The sequence below is a fragment of the Pongo pygmaeus genome, chromosome 3, assembly GCF_028885625.2.
Source record: "Pongo pygmaeus isolate AG05252 chromosome 3, NHGRI_mPonPyg2-v2.0_pri, whole genome shotgun sequence".
NCBI lineage: Eukaryota > Metazoa > Chordata > Mammalia > Primates > Hominidae > Pongo > Pongo pygmaeus.
The window spans coordinates 111,065,478-111,083,240 of record NC_072376.2 but is presented as its reverse complement, the minus strand read 5'-3'; the positions used below and the strand labels follow the sequence as shown (position 1 = coordinate 111,083,240).

The following is a 17,763-nucleotide window of genomic DNA, read 5'->3' as shown; positions in this document are numbered from 1 at the left end:
ACCACTGAAAAAAAAAAAGGCATAATAATGATAGCTGGCTCCTGGGATTTCTGGATTCCGTAAAACCAACTGTGTAAAAGTTCTTTGTAAATGGTTAGATGTGCCTGGTTTCTTCAGTAATCAGTTATTTTTGAAATTATTTTTAATTTGTCCCATAGTAAGGAATATATTTTAATGTTGTGATGGGCACATACATTTTAATTAAGAGTTCCACAGGAACATTTTCTTCTTTTTTTGTTTGTGTTAAAAACAGTGTTTATTTTGACCCACTTAATTGATTTTGACTATCCACTGTAGGAGGCTACCCACAATTTGGAAGAAACCATCGGGCCTAGATGGCAATAAACCCTCTGAGGGCAGGGAATGTATTTTGCACTTCTGTGTCCTCATAGGCCTAACAGGTTACGAGAAGATTCAGTCTGTTGATGGATTTTGTGCTGGGAGTAGGCAGGATGGAGAGACTTATGCAAATTTCAAATTATTTATTGAGTGCCCCTTTGCAAGAATTGGCCAGTAAAACCCTGGGGGGCAGCTTTGTCGCTGCACTACTCGGGAGCCTGCACCCTCTTGAAGACATCACGCCAGCGTCTCCTGCACTTGGCCGTGTAGGCTGCAGCACAGCTGTTTCTGCTACAATCAGCTCCAGTATTTGTATTTCTCCTCTTGAGGCCAAGGCTTGTTCGTTGGCCCCAGGGAATGTGCTGTGTTGGGGTTTGAATCTCCTGTCCTGCGTGCTGTGCCCCTGCCAAGGGCTGTGCACCCACCTGTCCCAGATGGGTTTTGTGTCATGTTTTCCCTGCTATGCTGGTGGTGACAGCATCCTGCTGTCGCAGAGTAAAGCTCAGCTGCATATATGCCACCCGCCCTCCTCCACAGCATCCAGGCTTCCAGTGTAAAAGCCTCTTACAACATCAGGCGGGAGAAAACAAGCCTGCCGCTTGTGGTGCCTTAGCACCAATTTGTCACCCACTTCACTCAGCCCTGGCCCCCTGCTTCTCCTCTGTATGGTATCTTTTTTTCCCATGGCTGCTCCAGCTGGGCTCTGGCCTGACACTGGAATCACATGTTTTGGCTCTAGCCTTTGGTATTATTCTTGAGGTTGTCAGCATACATCCCCACTGCCATCTTTTTCTAATGCAAAGGTCTTTTCATTAATGGATATTTTTTCCTATGAGACTTGTTTAGGGGAGAGATGCATCCTTCATCTCCCAACCCCCACCTGCCATAAGGTTTTTACAAGCCAAGCTAGAGATTGCTTTCCAGCCACTTTCAGAAAAACGCTAGGGCTCCACTTTGTGTTTAGCACAATCAGCACACATAACTCTTGTTCTGCTTGGGTTCTGTTCAATGTCACTTGCTCCTCCTGACCCTAGAAAGAGTTGAGAATTATAAGCACGGATTATAAGGACTCATAATCTCAGTTGCCAGAGTAAGGGAAATAACGTTTTCACCGGTTCCCTGAAATAGACCTGGCAGACAGCTGTTGCCTCCCCTCCCCTTTCCTCTCATTTCCCCTGGAGATGTACTCTGCCTGTTTCTTCTCCTCGCTAAAACTAAGGAACTTTCCCTTGTGTTTTCTTTTGGCTTCTAGATTGTTCACTTGGCTTTTTATCTAAGCTTGTATTAAATTACTTCATGATCTGTGCCTGGAGAGGCTTTGGCATAACATGGCTCACAGAGAAGTGTTGTTTGTTGTGGTTGGACCACTTTGTTGCAGCAGCATCTGTTCTTGTCTGAATGGGGCATGCAGGTGAAGCATGTGCTCTAGGTCACTGAAAAAGGAGGGAACACAGGCACCTGGACTGACCATTGGCAGCTGTGATCTACTCAACAGGGGTGGTTGCTTATGTGACGCTCAGACAGCCCCTCAGCTGCTTGTGATAAAGGCTACAAAATTCCAGGCAGCTTTTTGGTCCCCATAACAAGTATATATAACTCCTACTTTAAGCAGTCCAAATTTAATACAGAGCAATGGGATGAGATGTATGTGGGTGGTGTCACATCCACAAGAATATCTTTAATCATTATTCTTTTCAACAATTCAGTTTCAAGAGGAATAAGTGAATTTAGGAAATTTGTATATGGGAAAACATTGTCAATCAGTAAATGCGTGGTCTACTGTGTATATTTTCTCCTCAGTTCTTTAAGGCCCCCAAAATGGGATGAAAAGTTGCTCAAAAGCTCTCATGCAAAATTATAAGAATATGGAGATATATTAGGAAATGAACAGATAAATATGCTTTCAAGAATCTTACTAAAATGCTCAACAGTTATATGAAACATGCAAGTATAAGTTGAAAATTTAACTGACATGTGGACATTGAATGTTTCTGTGATTTTAATGAAAAAAAATTCAAGGAACAAGGGGGAAAAACACCAACTGTCAAAAGGAAAAATGCCCTTTATCTACTCATGCAAATAGTCCCCTTGTTCATAGCCGTCACAAAGGACATGACGAGCCATATTGTGCAGGATCCAAGGTTCATGAGAAGTAGGTGCGTAAATGGCAGGTAGTGGGAAAGTGATTTATGTCCCATGAAAACCCATTCAGCTGTTGTAGCACTTCCAGGGCATGTGACATGTAAGGGAGCCATTGTCTTAACACTCAGGGTAAGGACAAAAAGGCTTCAGTTGCTGAAAGGTGCTGGTTTGAGATGGTGATATCCTGTCTCCTTTTCCAGTAGAAGCAGGAACATGATGTCTAGGGTTTTTAAAAGAAAAAGCTTTTGTTCTTTTTTATTTAGTGACAGTAGAAATTAAAGTAGAGCCTTAAAAATTAGAAACACAGTCAATTTTAATGTCAAGACCCAAGCCTCGGCAGTTAAATCGGATGCCTCCTTAAAAAATGTGTGAAAGTTATTTACCCTCATTTAAATTTGGGGGCAACAAATGAATGGCTACTTAAGCATTAATTAATAAGGACTCAGTGAGATTAACTTAGATCACCTATATTTAGCTTCTGATTTTACTTCATTCTGTTTGCTTCTTTCATTAATCTAAATTAACTGCCAGAATTGCATTTATTAGTATGTAGGAGAACAATAATCAAGAAGTGTTTTTATCTGTATTTGTAGGAGGCTATGTTGTTATTCATGTGATTCTTAGAAAATAATGGATTTTACACAGGAAAAGATGTTTATACTTTCCAAAGATCTTACTCATTTGGGGTAAGAATTTGATAGAAATGCTAGGATTTGGTGTATAGAAAAGCATGTAAACTGTATGTATCATTTAGGTTTCTAATGCCTGTCATTGGCTTTCATGTGATTTGGATTGGGAGTCTAGAAGGAAGGCAGTGATAACAGGAGGGGGTGGGGAAAAGTGAAATTGTTGCCCATAGTGTGATAACTGTCTCCCATTTAATTTTGTCCCCTCACACATTTTGTGTGTGTGTGTGTCTGCTTTTTGCCAAAAAGTACTTACTGGTTCTAGGCCTCAAGGAGCTTATGATTTAGCACAGATTTTCTCAGCCTCAGCACTGTTGACGTAGTGGGCCAGGTAATTCTTTGTGGTGGGGACTGTCTTGTATATTGTAGAACATCTAGAGACTTCCCCAACCTCTACCCACTAGATGCCAGTGCACCCTTCCCCAATAGGGTGACAACCAAGATGTCTCCAGATGTTATCGAATGTCCTCTCAGGGAGGCGCAGAATTGCCTCCATTTTGGAACCACTGATTTGACACAGCGCATCTTGCTATAGAAACTCACTAGCATTCTTTGCCATTACAGCTGTTCAGTTACTTATGCTTATTTCTAGTTTTGGAAAAGCCATTTGAAAATGCCCTGAAGTGACTTTTATTCCATTCTCATAATTCTTGAAAAGTGTGTGGAAGGCCAGAGGAGAACTGTTAACTGTGTCTGTGTGCATGTGTATGTGTAGGGGTGTTTTCATCATTGTCATCGTTATTTTATGAAGAAAATGGAGGCCTCAAACGTGTGAGCCAAAGGACAAACACTGAGATGTCCATGAGAAAGCAGGGTGAGGACTGCTTTCAGGAAGTTCCTGATATTTCCTGTATTAACAGAATCTGTTAAGACCCTGAAAGCTTAGGGCTTAATAAAATCGTTGAGATCTTAAATGTAGAGGATGTAAGATTTTTTGTAGATCAGCTTTAAAATGAAGCCTAGGCAAAAATGAAGTAGATTTGCCCCTCTTCACCCTCACCTGCCTTCTCCCGGTTTCTTCTCTTTCCCTCCTCTCATCTCTGCTTGCTCTGGCAGTTCCTTTAACAAACATATTGTTATGTGATGAGTTTGATGAATTACAAAAAGGTACCACTCTTTCAAGATACATTATATTCATCTACCAAAAAATGGTCGTAATAGCTGTACAAAGCTGCAGTGACCCAGGGTAACTGGAGCCCCAGGAGTTGTGCAGTGCACAGCTTGCACAGCAGTAAGTGGTGGCTATGTTTGGGCAGTTTCATTCCCTCCCGTGACATTAGCTTTCACCTGAATGCTGTTCTGTTTTTGACCCTAGACCAAACCCTTTCTGGGAACATCATGCCTATGCAAGCTACCTTTTGGACACATTCTTTCTAGAATACTCTAAAGCATCCCAAGTGTAACATATGCAAAATTGAATTACTGTTTTCCCCAAGCCTGGTTTTTCTTAAATTTAGGAGTCATCTTAGTCTCTCTTTTTATATACTTATATACACACACACTATACATATACACATACATGTATCACAAGCCTTCTCAGTCCTCCCCGTATAGTTCTTAAATCCTGTTTTTTTGTGTGTGTGTGTTTTGTTTTGTTTTTTGAGACAGAGTCTCGTTGTGTTGCCGGACTGGAGTGCAGTGGCGCGATCTCAGCTCTCTGCAACCTCCGCCTCCCAGGTTCAGGCAATTCTCCTGCCTCAGCCTCCTGAGTAGCTGGGACTACAGGCATGCCCCACCACACCCAACTAATTTTTGTGTTTTTAGTAGAGATGGGGTTTCACCATGTTGTCCAGGATGGTCTTGATCTCTTGACCTTGTGATCTGCCCGCCTCGGCCTCCCAAAGTGCTGGGATTACAGGCGTGAGCCACCGCGCCCGGCCTGTGATTTTCTTTCTACCCCTGCTTTCCTCCTGTTGTCTTATTTCAGTTTTCATCTCCTCTTTCCTGAGGCCTGGGCCATTGCAGTCATCTACTACCTGCTTTTCCTGTCCAGGTATCACACCCCTTCAAGCATGTTTCAATTAGAATGCTCTTGTAAAACACAAATCTGGCCTGTTTCCCATCAGAGCTCTTTGAATTCCTTCTGTTATGCAATAGTTTATGCCTCCTTTATAGCCTTATTTATAACCTCACCCCCCCCCCCCAAATGTCTAGGCATTCAAAATCTGCGAAGTGCGGGGCCTATTCTAGGCACTGGAGACTCAGCAGTGAATAAAACAAAGTCATTGCCATCATGGAGCCTACTTTTGAGGGGGCTGGACTATTTGCAGTTCTGTGAGCTGCCACGCTGTTTCGTACCTTTGCTGGAATGTGTCTGCCCACAGCTAATCTTCCTGGACAGTGTCTGCTGGAATTTCAGGACACAGCGACGGTGTAGTGACCCTACTAGCATTACCGCTCTTCTTTTTATGTCTTCCTTGTGTTGTGTGCTTCAAGCTTCCTCTTCACCAGGGCCTGGCCTTACCAGGCTTTGTGTTTCCAGCACCTATGGTAGTGCTCAGCGCATAACAGATGCTTCTAAATGTTTATTGAATGAAAAGCACACAAGCATGGAAACACTTTGGGATGCATGTCCCTCAAATGTGTCATGTATTTTCTTCCTTTCTTTGCTTATGCTCTTTCCACTGCCAAGAATATCCACCCCAACCATCCTATCAGGCCCTTATAAGCCACTTGCCCCATTCTTTAAAGTGTTGCTGTCATGAACCCCTGCTGAATCCTTGCCTCAATTACTTATGGACCTACTTGCTTTTTTCATGCTTTCGGTAGCATTTATTCAATAAATACTGAATATCTACCATTTTCCAGGATTTGTGCCAGGTCTTAGGGATATGACAATGGAAAAATATCTGCTAATATTGTATTTTTAGTAGAGACAGGGTTTCTCCATGTTGGGTCAGTCTGGTCTTGAACTCCCGACCTCAGGTGATCCACCCACCTTGGCCTCCCAAAGTGCTGGGATTATAGGTGTGAGCCTGGATGACCGTCCTTTATGCAGTGATGTATAGGCCCAGGCCCTTTCCATGTTGTGGCTCTGCTAACCCCATTGTGTTCCATTTTATGTGAAAGGGTAAAAAAGAGAGCATGGAGTGGATGTATTTGTTTCTTAAAGCCTTGCCTCAGAGGTGACACCTACCGCTTCTCTCACAGTCCATTGGTAAAGACAAGTCACAAAGCCACTCAAACTGCAAGGGCAGCTGAGACATGTGGTCTAGCTGGGTGACCAGAAAGACAAAATGGAGTTTTGGTAGACAGCTACCAAACTTGGCCACATACCTCATTATACTAGCTGCAAACTGTGTTATCGTTAGTTGCCTGCATATTAATTAGTTCCTTCTGCCTAGAACACTTTTATCTAGAATATTTGCAACATTTGCCACTCACTTCATTTAAATCTCAGCTCATCTGAAACTTCTTCCAAGTGTAAGACCACTCAGTCTGGAAAAGCTCCCCATCTTCCTACACTGCCTTTTTTACTTTAGAGCCCCTGTCACACATTATATTGTATATGTAGTTTAGTTTATTGTGCTCCCCTGCACAGGAATGTAAGTGTCATGATGGCACAGCATTTGTTTTGCTCATTGTTCTGTCTACAGAATCTAGAAGAGTGCCTGGCACTTGTCTTCAAGGATTATCCACATCCTGAAGGCAGAGCTTTGTTGTTCACATTTCAGTGAATATTTGCTGAGCAGAGCCTCATGCTAGCCAGGCCTTGGAGGCACGTCCTGAACAAGGAAAACACGCCCCCTGCCTCCCTCAATTGAAGATATTAGTCTCTTCAATCTCATTCAATTTTATTTCTCTGTGCTTAGAGTTTAGAAGCAATTAAATATGTTTGTGGAATGAACAAACTAATTAACAGCATATTTAGGAAATCTCCGTGTAGTAAATATATTAAAGTTTTAGAAAATCATGGTAATCTAAGTGAAATATTTTACAGATTATGGGGAAAACATGAGGGATGAAAATTTACCCTGCTCTACTTCAGCTTTTGAAAAAGTCTGCTTATGAGCCACTCTTGTCATTGCTAATAATAACACCAGTGGGGGAAACTTGAAGAAAGAGGTATTTGTCACCAAATGGTAAGTCAGCAGCTTGTCTTGTTATCTGGGTTGGAACACTAAGTCATTAAGTGGCATTTGGACTAAATCTGATTGGAATTTAGAATCTACTTGGAGACAAACAGAAATATACTTCTGCTTAGAAAAATTGCATTTTCCACTTTAAGATGTTGTGGATTAGAAAATGATAAGAATTAATTTTAAGAGAATGCCTGTTTTTTGAAAGGATTGGTTATATGTTGGTAGAAATTCTTCAGGGAAGTGACATCTCTGGAGAGGGAAACACAAAAACAGCTCAATACAGTCAGTCAATTTATTCTAAGCTAAGGAAAAAATAACTAAGACTGCTTGCTGGTTTTCTGTGGGCTGTAACAGCTGGTTAACTCAAGTTTCTGCTTTCTACCAATTGTGAAAATTAAGCTTTAATTTAGTGGAGCACCTGGATGTTGAAACTCTGTCTGAAGATACAGGGGCTAAAAATGTTCAGATTCTGTCACAGGGGCTATGGTTTGTCTATGGTTACAGTTTTTGCAAATGCAGAAAAGCTTTCGCAAATGCAGAAAAGCTTTTGGAGCCTACTTATGTTATGGAGTATTTCCAATAGTGATTATTAAAGCAATTCAAGGAAAATCAGTAACTAATGATAGTAAAAAAGTTGCCTTAAAATAGTGTTCAAGAAAATAGAGTGTGTATGTCATATTTTAGCACATAGAAAGGCTTAAAAACCCTCTTGTGAACTCCTACTTAACAATTTCTTTATTATCCTCTTCTTACTCAGATTTATAAATTTTCCTTCCTTTCTGCAAAAGGACAGAGATAAAGAAAGATACTAACTTTTCCCCCTCATTGTATCACCTCATTACCCTGTTGTGCCAGTAATATTCATGTTGAATATCTGGTCATGTTTAGCCATTTGTAATGTGTTTAAAGTTATTTTTTATGATTTCCAAATTTGAAATACTGGAAAGGAAGATCGCAGCCTGATGGAAATTTTTACCGGAATAGTGATTGCTTTTTGCTGTAAACATGGGAGGGAAATTGTCTTAGTGTCGTTACTGTCTTACTGTTTGAATTCTTGAAGGGCTTGTTTCCCACGGTGTTTTACTGCATTATATTCATGGAAGGGAACATGCAAGCCAGAGAGAGTACAGGTTTTAGGCAAAGAGGCATGGGTTAGGATTCTGCTCTGCCACTCTGGAGGGAGTTATTTCTTCTGGCTTATTCTGTGTCTTTGTTATTTAAGTGAGGGCATTTACAGGACCTACATCATAGAGTGCTGGGAGATTAAACGAGAAGACATTCGCAGGTTATGCCCTGCTGCTAAAGGAAAGGAATTACCATTTTCAATTTGTTGTGTAAAGACCATCTGAAAATCTTGCTGTCTCTCAGTTAGACTCTGGCCTATCCACAGTCAGGTTAGCTTGCCCACATGGGTTTCAAGCAACTCCACTCTGCTCTGAGGCTCACTAAGGGTGAACAGGTGATCATGAATGTGGAAGGCTGAAGAAGAAACTGGAAAAAGCTGAAACTGAGTATCAGCATTTAGAAACTGCATTTGGAATGCTGAGATAATAGAAAGCTTTCAAGGCACTTTGGAACTCTACATATGTTAATCAAGAGCCTCAAAAGCAGCACATCGATTGGCAAACCGATCTCTTCAAGTGCCACTGCATTAAAGTCCCTGGGGAAGCTGTGGATATTAGCTAGCAGTGGTGCACAAGCCATTTACCCTCCCTTCTCTGCAACTTTAAAAACTTTTTGCCTAATAATCTCTGTTCTAAATTCAGTATGGATTTACTTAGCTAGCAGATTGAGATCCAGGGGGACAGTGTGAGAATTAGAAGAGTTTTATATTTACAGGAAAGTTGCAAAGATAGTACAGTTTCCATTTACTGTGTACCCATCTTCCCCTGTTACACCTTATGTTAGAAATGCTTGTTCCCTGGTGCTGCAGAGGAATAAATGTATGAGCATTCGAACGCACATTTAATAAAAATGGCCTTGCTAAGAGAATTAAATTTATGTTTGAGTGCTATTTCTTTGTTTCACTGGGGAACAAGCATTTCTAACACCTTACATGTTAATATACTGCATTTCTTACAACTAATGAGCCAGTATTGATATATTATTATTAACTAAAGTTTGTACCTTATTCAGACTTCCTTAGGTTTTACCTAATGTCCTTTTCTGTTCCAGGATCTCACCCTGGGCACTACATTACGTTGTTCATGGTTTCTTAGGCACCTCTTGGCTGTGACAGTTTCGTAGACCTTTTTGTTTTCAATGATCTTGACAGTTTTGAGGAATACTGTTTAGGTATTTTGTGGAATGTTCCTCAGTTAGATTTGTCTGGTGTTTTTCTCATGATTAGACTAGGGGAAGACCCACAGAGGTTAAGTGCCATTTTTGTTATATCAGGGGTACATCCTGTCAACATGACTTATCACTGATGTGATCATGTCAACATAATCTTGATCATGTGACTGATGTAATCTGCTGCCAGATTTCTCCAGTGTAAAGTGACTCCGCCCACCTCCTTTGGAAGGAAGCCACAACGTACAGCCCTTGCGTAAGGAATGGGGAATTTTGCCCTTCCCAATTGTGGGCAGAATATTTACATAAATTATTTGGAATTCTCAGTTGTATTTCTAAGTGTGTGATTTTAAAAACTACTTGGATGTTAAAATGGTTACTGTTGTATTCATTATTGAGTGAATACTTACAAATGTGATCTGATGGACATTTTATTCTACCTAAGGGAAAAAAATGGCTTCCCAAATTGCAGCCAGCCCGCCTAGTTCAGAGACTGTAGAATTTGTATTCCTCCCCGAGTGTGTTCTTAGTAGCACGCCAGAAGTGCCAGATGCTACCCTCTCTTTTTCTGTGTCGTGATTTAATACCGTTTGTGCATTTTCTTCCGCTTCAGTTGATTTAGTATCATTTTTGGAGACCACAGACCTGTTTGTATTTTGTGTGTTACTATACAGTGTGTACTCTGTTTAGAAAAATAAAAATGCTAGTATGATAAAATGTACTATTTTAATATCTTTATTTTTAAAGTGTTACTATCAAAAACATCCTTTGGTGTCTCATAACTGGCTTTGACTTTGTTGCTCTCAATAAGAGTATATGATTCCAGATTTTCTGTTTAGTCAATGTTTAAACTACTTCATGTTTAACATTCATGCACATTATAATACAATGTGGTAATAAGGATCATTTTGCTTCTTGGCTCTTTTGAAATATTGGTATAATTTTTAACAAATTTATTTTAAAATAATCATTTCACTTTTTGATGAGTATAAGCTTGGTGAGAATTAGAAACTTCTTCAAAATATAGAAGTCTATTTTCCTTATCTTTGGCAAAGAGTGATAATAATTGGACTTCAAAAGACCCAGCCCAGTAGTCCCACTGCTAAAAATGGATAATGGCCTATCTCAATCCACAGAAGGAAAATAAAATGGGCTAATAGAAACTTTTTCAGTTTCATGTTTTTCTCCTGTCAACATTTCATAAGTGTTTGGCGTTTGCTACCACATCTCTTTTGGTGAGTATTAGTGAAAATGAATGAATAAGTAGTGAAAGAACGTTAACAGAAAAATTTGGACACAGCCAGTTAGTTTAATAACTCTATTATTTTATTGAGAACATGCAAGTTTAGGATATGGTGTTTTTTTATTCTTTCTTAGGGTTGAAATAATCTCCCCTGCCAGGTACGTATAAGCTGTGGTTTTAGATGGCATTCATATACTGCCATTTCTGCCAGAAAAATTATTCCTGGTTCATAAAAAGAAGCAAAGTATCTCAATGTTTCATATTTTTCCTCAATGGGCAGCTCTACTTCCCAGTGCTTTATCATCAGAGCAAGTTTGAAAGCCACCACGTGGATGAATGAGATGCAGTTAGAGAGTCTCTGGGAGCTTCCTGAGACAGGAAGGCATGGGTCATCCTAAAGTTGTATAACAATCATCTGTGTATCCTTCTACAGGAAGGATGGAATTGACTTTCCCACCCACAAATTTGGCATAAAATGTCTCTGCATCTGGGGCCAAGACAGTGTGTAAGGATTGTGAAGTCCCAGTGGTTTGGGTAGTAGGTGGAGATGCCAGTTCAGTGCTGAAGAGCCATTCCTACCTGTGTGTTTGTGTGTGTGTGGAGGGGAGGGGGTGTGCTGTGCGCGTGTGTGTGTGCGCACGCGTGTGTGGAGTGATTTTTCAGTCTTTTTGCAGGGAGGAGAAAAGAATGAATTAGTAGCTTCGCTTTTGCTAAGGATGTCCTAGCAGTGTGGTGGATCCTTTTTGTTTAACAGGGTCGGTCAGATTACTGAGGAGCTGTGCGTTTATTGTTTTGTCATTAGTGCTATGAAGCTGCTACTGCTGGTTGTGGGTAAAGCAAGGCACATGAAAGCAGTCTGGAAATTTGTATTCAAGCTAATTTTTAATTTTTAACTACTTGTTTACTTATTTCTATATTTACCCTTTTAGCATAATACCTGAAAACTTTGGGGGTTGGGAAATGTCATTCATACAGACAATTTTTTTTAATACCTTCTATATTCAAGGCATTGTGCTGGGGAAACACAAGTGGATAAGATGGACATGGTCTCCATTCTCATGATGCATACAGCCTACTAGGGGAGACAGCTGAAAAACAACTACAGATATAGTTAGAAGGAATAATTTCAGGAAGTGTGGTTAGTAATATGAGGGGGGAATAAATTCGCAAAGGTGGCCAGAAAAGACTTTACTGAGTTATCATCTGAAACGAACCCTTAGGGTAGGAGTACCCCGTCTTTATAAAGGAGAGAAGAAAGAGATGCAATTAGCAGGATGATTGACGTGAAAAATTGCTTGATATAGTCAAGGAATAGAAAGTAGGCCTGTGTGACTGGAGAGAGTGGTATGACGCGAAATTGTAGAGTGGTAGGAAGGAGAACACAGAGATCCTTAGGGATTATGAAGTATCGTATGGTGCACGTACTGATGGATTTTCACACACTGAAGAAACTCTGTAACCAGCACCCAGATCACGAAGCTGGACATGTTCAGTACCATTGGGGCTGCTGGAAGCAGTAACCACCCACGCTGTTAGCTCTCTTGTGTTCACATTTCAGGGCCTTGCTTTAGGAAAACTTCTGGTGTTCTCAGGCTATTTCTTCTATTACCATCCAAGGCCTAACACTTCCAGCTCCATGCAGAGTATCTTTCTGTGGGATTTTTATACTCATGTCACTTCCTCTCCCCAACCCCCACCTTGAACATGTATTATACATGGAATTCTTTGGTAAATAGGATGCAAATTTGTTTTCAAAGCTTGTTTGGCACATACTCTCTCCTTTAGAAAGCAAAGCTTGTCCTTTCAGAAGGTTCTTATAATATTTGTGGATGTGGCCTTCAGGTCTAAGCTGAAGCTTTTGTTTTCATTTGGACTTTATGCATGTATTAACAGTTTATATTTTCTGTGGTAATGGAATATTTTAGGGGTTGTTTCCTCATTATATTTAGATTCTTATATTAAAAAGCGTGCAAAGGCATTTAACCAAATTTAATCTAGAAATAAAGATAATATGGTAATTTCAAATAGCTTTTTGTTCAAGATGAGATTTTAAAAGTTATTATTCCACAGTGAATTTTAATGATGATTGTGTACAATGGCATTTATGGATGTGCAACAATTGAATGAGTATGATTAGTGCGTTAGATTATGGATTTGTAATGTGAAATGAGAACTTTTTAATAAGCTTTCTCCATAATGGTTCATGCTGTGAACAAACAAAGTATGAGACACTGAGCTTCACTAAATCATTGCAGGACTTTTGGAATCAGTAGGTTCATGTTTTCAAATAGCTTCCTATTTTTAAAAACACCGCTAAAAAGTTAAGAGGCAGCTACCTAACCAGATATCTTATATTTTGAGGAGTTGGAAGAACGTTTCTTTTTATAATAAAAGGAAAATTTTATTGTTGAAGTGTATTTATTGTTCAAGTATAAAATGGAATTGAAGTTACGCTTTGAGAAAAACTTGATTGCAAGACCTTATTAGGATTTAACACCTCATCAAGACTGCTTTTTACATTTTTTTTTTTTTTTTTTTTTTTTGAGACAGTCTCGCTGCGTCGCCCAGGATGGAGTGCAATAGCATGATCTCGGCTCACTGCAACCTCCGCCTCCCCAGTTCAAGCAATTCTCCTGCCTCAGCCTCCTGAGTAGCTGGGATTACAGGCGCCTGCCATCACGCCCAGCTTATTTTTGTATTTTTAGTAGAGACAGGGTTTCATCATGTTGGCCAGGCTGGTCTCGAACTCCTGACCTCAAGTGATCCACTTGCCTCAGCCTCCCAAAGTGCTGGGATTACAGGCGTGAGCCACCATGCCCAGCTGCTTTTGACATTTTCTTTGGGAGGTTTCTGGGGCACAATTAGCTGAAATCTGAAGTTTGGTTTTGCATGGTCTTGCCCAAGCTGGTGGTTGGTCATTGTGGCCTTCTGATCAGGTGATCCTAAGAAACATTCTGAAAACATACCCAAAAAAACATAAAAGGCATACCTTACCATTTAAAGGTTCTTTCAGTAAAGGCCTATGAGTAATTTTTCATGGAGGGAGCCCATTCTTATGAAGTTTTAACAGAGAAACATATCATTATCTTCAAATTGTATTATTACCTTGTCTTTTATTTTTAAAAGCTCATTTTTCCCCATTATCAAGATAACATGTTCTAGACAGACAATTTAGGGAATGCATGTGATTATTTTTGTTCTAATTTTCTGTAATACCACCACCTAGAGATAGTAGTTTTTAAAAACTGTGTGATATTTAATGTATTGTTTTCACTTCCTTTAAGATGCAATTTAGAGTTTTAGCCTTGAACTTTAGTTTTCCTTCCTCTTGGAGACTTAGTTTGATGCTAAAGTGCTATCTTCTTGTTTCAGCTTTTGCTTAATTTACTCCAATACTTTTAGACAGCAAATTAGGTAACTTTATACTAGTGTTATCTAACAATGTTTTGCTAACTTCCATTTTAAGATGTTAGCTCACAAAAAAGCTTTTAATTTAAATACATATAAAATTTTGAAAATGTGTGACTTTAATTAAAGACCATTGTTGGCTAGCGTCATAGAGGTGTCAAGAAAATTAACAGTAAATGGGCCATTCATCATTTCAAAACTTTCATGTTACATGACAACTGAAATTCCGGATACCCTTTAAGAGGTAAACTAGTTATGGAGAAGGGATGGAGAAGCACAGAATCCTAAACTTACTGTGGTGAGTCATGCACTCTGTGAGATCGAGGTTATTAGCTTCATATACCTAAAAACATATCCAGTGACCAAACCATGTCATAGGGCTCTGTCCATTTCTTGCCTTTGCTTTCTCTTGGACTGGCTTCATTCTTAGGGTATCCTCATGTGGTTTCAAGGTAGCTACTAGCAGCTCCTGTTGTCTTTCCCATGAATTTAATAACTGTAGTAAAAGAGTCTCTCTTTGAAAATACTTGAATAGAAATCCCAGGAATGAGTCTTACTGGACAGGCCTTAAGCACCCACTATTCCCAAACCAATTGTTATTGTGAGATAGGTGGAATGCTATGATTGCCAGGATTGGGTTACATCCTTACCATCTTACTCTAGAACACCAGTTTGTTGCCCAAAGAAAGACCAAGGTGTCGTAATTGGAAAAAGGGAGGCAGACTACAAGCACACAGGAAAACCTCCTGGGTGTTCACTAAAAAGGTCGATGAAGAATGAAGCATAATTCCTTGAATGAAAATGAAAATACAGCATAGTGAAACCTGTGAGATACTGCAAAAGCAGTACTAAGAGGGAAGTTTATAGCACTAAATTCCTACAACAAAAAAGTAGATCACAAGTTACCTAACATCACACATGAAGGAACTAGAAAAATAAGAACAAACCAAACCCAAAGTTACAAGAAAATAAGTGACAAAGATCAGAGCAAAACTACATGAACTAGAGACCAAAAAACAATACAAAGGATGAATGAAATGAAAAGTTGGTTTTTTGAAAAGATAAACAAAATTGATAAACCACTAGCTAGACTAACCAAGAAAGGAAGAGAGAAGATCAAAATAAACACAATCAGAAATGAAAAAGGAGACATTACAACTGATCATGGAAATATAAGATCATCAGAGACTATTATTATTAACAACTATATGCTCACAAACTAGAAAAGCTGGAAGAAACGGATAAACTCCTGGGGACGCAACCTCCTGAGATTGAAGAAATAGAAGCCCTGTACAGACCAATAATGAGTAGTGAAATTGAATCAGTAATAAAAATCTCTCAACAAAAAAAGCCCAGGACCAGATGCAATCACAGGCAAATTCTTTCAAACATGCAAAGGAGGCCAGGTGCAGTGGCTCATGCCTGTAATCCCAGCACTTGGGGAGGCCATGGTGTGTGGATCACGAGGTCAGGAGATCGAGACTATCCTGGCTAACACTGTGAAACCCCATCTCTACTAAAAATACAAAAAAAAAAAAAAAAACTCAGCCGGGCATGGTGGCACCCACCTGTAAGTCCTAGCTACTTGGGAGGCTGAGGCAGGAGAATCCCTTGAACCTGGGAGGCAGAGGTTGCAGTGAGCCAAGATTGCGCCACTGCACTCCAGCCTAGGTGACAGAGCAAGACTCCATCTCAAAAAAAAAAAAAAAAAAAAAGAAAAAAAAACCATACAAAGGAGAACTAATACCAATCCTCCTGAAACTATTCCAAAAAAAAACGAGAGGATTCTCCCCACCTCATTCTACAAGGCTAGTTATCACCCGATACCAAAACCAGACAAGGATACAACAAAAAAGAAAACTAGAGGCCAATATCCCTGATGAAAATATATGTAAAAATTCGCAACAAAATACTAGCAAATTGAATCCAGCAGCTCATCAAAAAGATACTATACCATGATCAGGTGGGATTTATCCCAAGGATGCAAGGATGATTCAACATGTGCAAATGAAGAAATGTGATACATCATGCAGACAGAATTAAGGACAAAAACCATATGATTATCTCAATAAATGCAGAAAAAAGCATTCAGTAAAATTCAGCATCTCTTCATGATAAAAGTACTCAACATACTAGACACAGAAGGAATATACTTCAACATAATAAAGGCCGTATATGACAGACCTACAGCCAACATCATACTTAATAGGAAAAAGTTGAAAGCATTCCCCTTAAGAACTGGAACAAGAGAAGCATGCCCACTTTCATGACTCTTATTCAACATGGCACTAGAAGTTCTCACCAGAGCAATCAGGCAAGAGAGAATAATAAAAGACATCCAAATTGGAAAGGAGGAAGTCAAATTATCCCTGTTCGCTGATGATATGATCTTATATCTAGAAAACCTTAAAGACTCCACCACAAAACTCTTAGATTTGGTAAATCAATTCAGTAAGGTTTCAGGATACTAAATTAACATATAGAAATCAGTAGCTTTTCTGTACACCAGTAATGATCTAGCCGAGGACCAAATCAAAAAGTCAACCCCATTTATAATAGCTACCAGAAAAAAAAACCAAAAAAACAAGGGGAATATATTTAAACAAGGAGGTGAACTACAAAACACTGATGAAAGTAATCATAGACAACACAAACAAATGGAAAAATATCCCACGCTCATGGGTTAGAAGAATCAACATTGTTAAAATGACCATCTCCCCAGAGCAATCTACAGATTCAATATAATCCTTATCAAACTTACCAACATTATTTTTCACAGAATTAAAAAACCCAATCGTAAAATTCATATGGAACCAAAAAAGCCAGAATAGCCAAAGCAATCCTAAGCAAAAAGAAAAAATCTAGAGGCATCATGTTACCTGACTTGAAATTACACTACAAAGCTGTAGTAACCAAAACAACATGGTACTGGTATAAAAATAGACACATAGATCAGTGGAAGAGAATAGAGAAGCCAAAAATAAAGCCACATATCTACAACTGATTTTCAACAAATTTAACAAAAATGTACACTGGGGAAATGATACCCTATTCAATAAATGGTGCTGGGAAAATTGGACGTATGTTGTAGAAGAATGAAACTGAACCCATACCTCTTATCATATACAAAAATTAACTCAGGATGGATTAAAGACCTAAACATAAGACCTGAAACTATAAAAATCCTAGAAGAAACCTAGGAAAAACTCTTCTGGACATTGGCCCAGGCAAAGAATTTATGACCAAGTCCTTAAAACCAAACACAATGAAAATAAAAATGGAGAAATGGCACTTAATTAAATTAAATTAAAAAGATTCTGCACAGCGAAAGAAAAAATCAGGAGAGTAAACCTACAGAATGAGGAAAAAAATATTCCCAAAGTATGCATCCAACTAAGGGCTGACATGCAGAATTTACAAAAAACTCAAACAACAAGAAAAAAACCCCAAATAACCCCATTAAGTGAGCAAAAACATGAACACACATTTTTCAAAAGAAGACATACAAGTGGCCAACAAACATGAAAAAAATGCTCAACTTCACTAATCATCAGAGAAATGCAAATTAAAA

At 39.2% G+C, this 17,763-nt stretch overlaps 1 protein-coding gene across 5 annotated transcripts in view; it reads left to right on the top strand.

Moving 5' to 3' along the window:
* The window catches only part of TSPAN5 (tetraspanin 5), a 180,716-nt gene that overhangs the window by 83,865 nt on the left and 79,088 nt on the right, over positions 1 to 17,763 (top strand). For 2 of the 5 annotated variants that reach the window (XM_063664566.1, XM_054484301.2), the window contains exon 2: positions 7,108 to 7,249. The exons of the other annotated variants lie outside the window; for them this stretch is intronic. In XM_063664566.1, coding sequence (XP_063520636.1) covers positions 7,247 to 7,249 — 3 coding nt within the window. In that variant the 5' untranslated portion in view covers positions 7,108 to 7,246. The remainder of the gene's footprint in view (positions 1 to 7,107; positions 7,250 to 17,763) is intronic. 5 annotated transcript variants of the gene reach the window in all.